The sequence below is a fragment of the Atta cephalotes genome (genome assembly GCF_000143395.1).
Source record: "Atta cephalotes unplaced genomic scaffold scaffold00041, whole genome shotgun sequence".
Lineage (NCBI taxonomy): Eukaryota > Metazoa > Arthropoda > Insecta > Hymenoptera > Formicidae > Atta > Atta cephalotes.
Genome location: NW_012130105.1, coordinates 1,453,219 through 1,456,797, shown reverse-complemented (window position 1 = coordinate 1,456,797; position 3,579 = coordinate 1,453,219). Strand labels below are relative to the sequence as shown.

At 29.6% G+C, this 3,579-nt stretch overlaps 1 protein-coding gene across 1 annotated transcript in view; it reads left to right on the top strand.

Moving 5' to 3' along the window:
- LOC105622187 (prostaglandin reductase 1-like) overlaps positions 1-3,411 on the top strand; it is a 5,600-nt gene extending 2,189 nt beyond the window's left edge. Inside the window, exons 2-4 of the mRNA XM_012203616.1 lie at positions 1,032-1,320; positions 1,946-2,219; positions 2,658-3,411. Coding sequence (XP_012059006.1) covers positions 1,032-1,320; positions 1,946-2,219; positions 2,658-2,993 — 899 coding nt within the window. The 3' untranslated portion in view covers positions 2,994-3,411. The remainder of the gene's footprint in view (positions 1-1,031; positions 1,321-1,945; positions 2,220-2,657) is intronic.
- Positions 3,412-3,579: the final 168 nt, after the last annotated feature.

The following is a 3,579-nucleotide window of genomic DNA, read 5'->3' as shown; positions in this document are numbered from 1 at the left end:
AAAATTTAATGCATTTAAAATTAAATAAGTTAAGTTAAAAGTTATTAACTTTTTAACTTTTTTTTAATGTCTTAAGTGGTTACTACCAGTAACCAGTTAAAACCCAATCCTGTTTACATTATATAATTTAAGTTTTAAAGTATTAATGTCATGCACTTTATCAGCGTATGTCATTACTGCTTATACAGTATATAGATTGTCAAGAATAAGATAATTAGTATCTAAAAAATAAAGACAAAAAATAAGACAAATGTCTTGTAATTAAAAATATACGTAATTCAATATATATGTTATTAAAAATATACAATTTTTTTTCATTTTGAGATTAAGCTCCCAGTCAGAAATAGAAATAGAAATTCTCAAAAAGACGTCGTTTCGATGTCGAAAATAAAAATTGAAAGTTTTCGAAATTTCTATTGATTTTGATGAATTTTTTGATTAATTTCGATTAATTTTCGAGTTAGAAATAAAATTTTGAATTGATCTAGTCAGCATAAAAATATACTACTAGTATCACTAATGCAATAAGTAAATTCGACAAGAAGTGTCACTAATAGCGTAGTAGTGATGGAGAAAATTTCATTAAATTTTCATTGAAATTTTATTGTGAAAATAAGTATTATTGATTAGCATCATATTTCAGAGGACACACAACAAAATTATAATAAAGAAAATTTATTTCATAAATTCGAAAACTAATTTTATAATGCACCCATCCTCCACTTCCATCATTCTTCATTTCTGTAATCATACAGGAACTGCTCTTTCAGAGAATCATGAACACCTATAATGCTAATGAATGTATAATTGTAACATACCTGTTCAAAGATGTTGTAAAAGAGGCGGAACATATAAAAAAAAATCAAATCAAAAATCGACGTTTTTTCGAGGAACTATTTCTGACTGGGCTAATATTAATAATTAAATTATATTAATAATAAAATCGGTACTGACAATTCTGCTCTTAATTAAGTTAATCTGTTATAATAAATTATTTTGTGATATTATTTATATCTTTTTCTTTCTTTTAGAATACCTCGTAGAAGCTGAATACCTTTCTGTTGATCCATACATGAGACCTTATGTGCGAGAGCTCCCACTCGGAGTCACGATGATTGGTACTCAGGTAGCAAAGATTGTAGAATCTAAAAATCCAGCCTTCCCAGTCGGCAAGAGAATCGTCGGAAACCTGGGCTGGAGAACTCACACGATTATCGATCCAAAAATCAGTGATCAGTTTTTCAAACAAAACCCGTACCTTTTGCCAGATATAGATGACCTGCCGCCATCCCTTGGTCTTGGCATGTTGGGAATGCCGGGGTAAAGATTTTCATCAACACATTTATCGAATTGTCTTGAACTTGCTTGTCATCATCCTTCGCGAAAAAAAAGCAAAAATTAAAAATGTAAAAGGTATTGCAAAGCATATTCTTTGCAGCGCAGCGATGACTTTCATTTAACTTTTGAGCTGTGTATAGATTACATAAATTATGAATCGGCATTAGCATTAATTAGAGATTTCCATTTGAAATAGAAATTTAATTCTTGAAATTGAAATTTAATTTTTTGAAATATATAAGCATTTATTTTGATATCAACAACAGAAAAGAAGATATAAAAAGATATACAAGTTATTTGTCTGTGTGTCAATGATATTAAATATTGAATACTTCGCAATTACTGACGTTAAATAAAACATTGCCGCTTAGTCATGCGTGTGACATGGATGACTTTTTAATCAACATTTAGGATAGGTTATAATTTAAACTATTTACTTAAAAACTATTTTATAAAAAATGACATACACTTTTATTATTCAATTTTTCACATATTTTTATGCGATCTTTTATTGGCTTCCAATTTCGGAACACCCTATACAATAAACTTTTTACAACTCTTTCTCTTTCCCTCTTTCTTTCTTTCTTTCTATCATTCTTCTTTACAGTAACACGGCATATTTTGGCTTGCTGGAGATATGTAAACCGAAGTCTGGCGAAACAATCGTCATCAGTGGAGCCGCAGGTGCGGTCGGCTCACACGTGGGCCAGATCGCTAAAATTTTGGGCTTAAATGTTATCGGTATATGCGGCTCCGATGAGAAGTGTAAGTGGCTTACTGAGGAAATGGGTTTCGATTTTGCCATCAATTACAAGACCGTACCAGTCTCAGCCAGATTACGCGAAGTTGCTCCGCAAGGCGTGGATTGCTACTTTGACAATGTACGTATTAATAATTGTGCCTTTTATATAATTTAACGCAATTAAATGCAAATTTTTCGATATGATCAAAGATGACTTTCATGTATAGTTTTCAAACTTTTTATGTTACATTAAATTCTATTAATATTGTAATTATCAATGATTTCTATTATTTGTATATATATTTTCACTATAATTAGTTTACAATTATATATAAAATTATTCAAATTAATAACGGGATGTTTTTTTAAGATTTTCCGTGATTTTTTTTTGTAATACGTAAATAATTAAAACGATCAATTTACTTTCCTCTTTATTCCTTTCTTTCAAAAATTAAACATACTTTTGATAATTCTAAAGTTAACATAAATCTATTTTAAAATATTATGTTCTGAAAAATATTATGTTCTTCTCTGTGATTAGTTATTGAGATCTAATCCATGCTTATTGAATTTACAGGTCGGTGGAGATATCGCTGGTACAGTCATGTATCAAATGAATCTGTATGGTCGGGTAGCCGTGTGCGGCAGCATCTCAAGCTATGACGCCAAGTCCTTGCCTAAGTGTACGATTTTGCAACCTGCTATATTGTTAAACCAACTGAAGGTAGAGGGCTTTATTGTCAAACGTTGGTTAGACCGATGGAATGAAGGAATCATGCAGAATCTTCGATGGATACGCGAGGGCAAGCTTCGTTACCGTGAGACCGTAACTAAAGGCTTTGAGAATATGTTCGATGCCTTCATTGGCATGATGCGTGGCGAGAACATCGGCAAAGCAATCGTCCAAATATAGATATCATGATATCAACAGGCATTTCTTCTTAATATTCCTGCTCATTTGTAATTTTACAACTGCATTTGAAATGTTTTCTATATTTGTGCTTAATGTTTTTTTAAATAATAATCATGCATTTAGACATTTAAATTTTGTAGGGAAAACCATGAATTATTATAAATATGGAATGGAATTTATGTAATCGATAGAGATATTCTATTTTTATATGAAAATTGGGATCCAGTTGATAAGAATCCATTAAGATCGTTTATGTGTATATTATGTACACATCTTATCTATCGAACATGTATGTGTAAGTCGCATTCTGATTAGCAGAATTTTTCTTCGATGAATATGATATAATTATTATATGTAATGTATTATATAACTAACTGTTGTAATTGCGATGAAAATAAAGATAATTTAGATAAATTAATCCTAATAGAATTATCATTCTGTTAATGTGATAATACTAATTCATAATTTTTATTTTAGCACTTACCTAGCAGAATCGTAGATCAGTTATAATAATTAAAATATTATAACTGAGTTATAGTTAATATTAAGTTAATATTAAGTTATAGTTGCATATATATATATATAT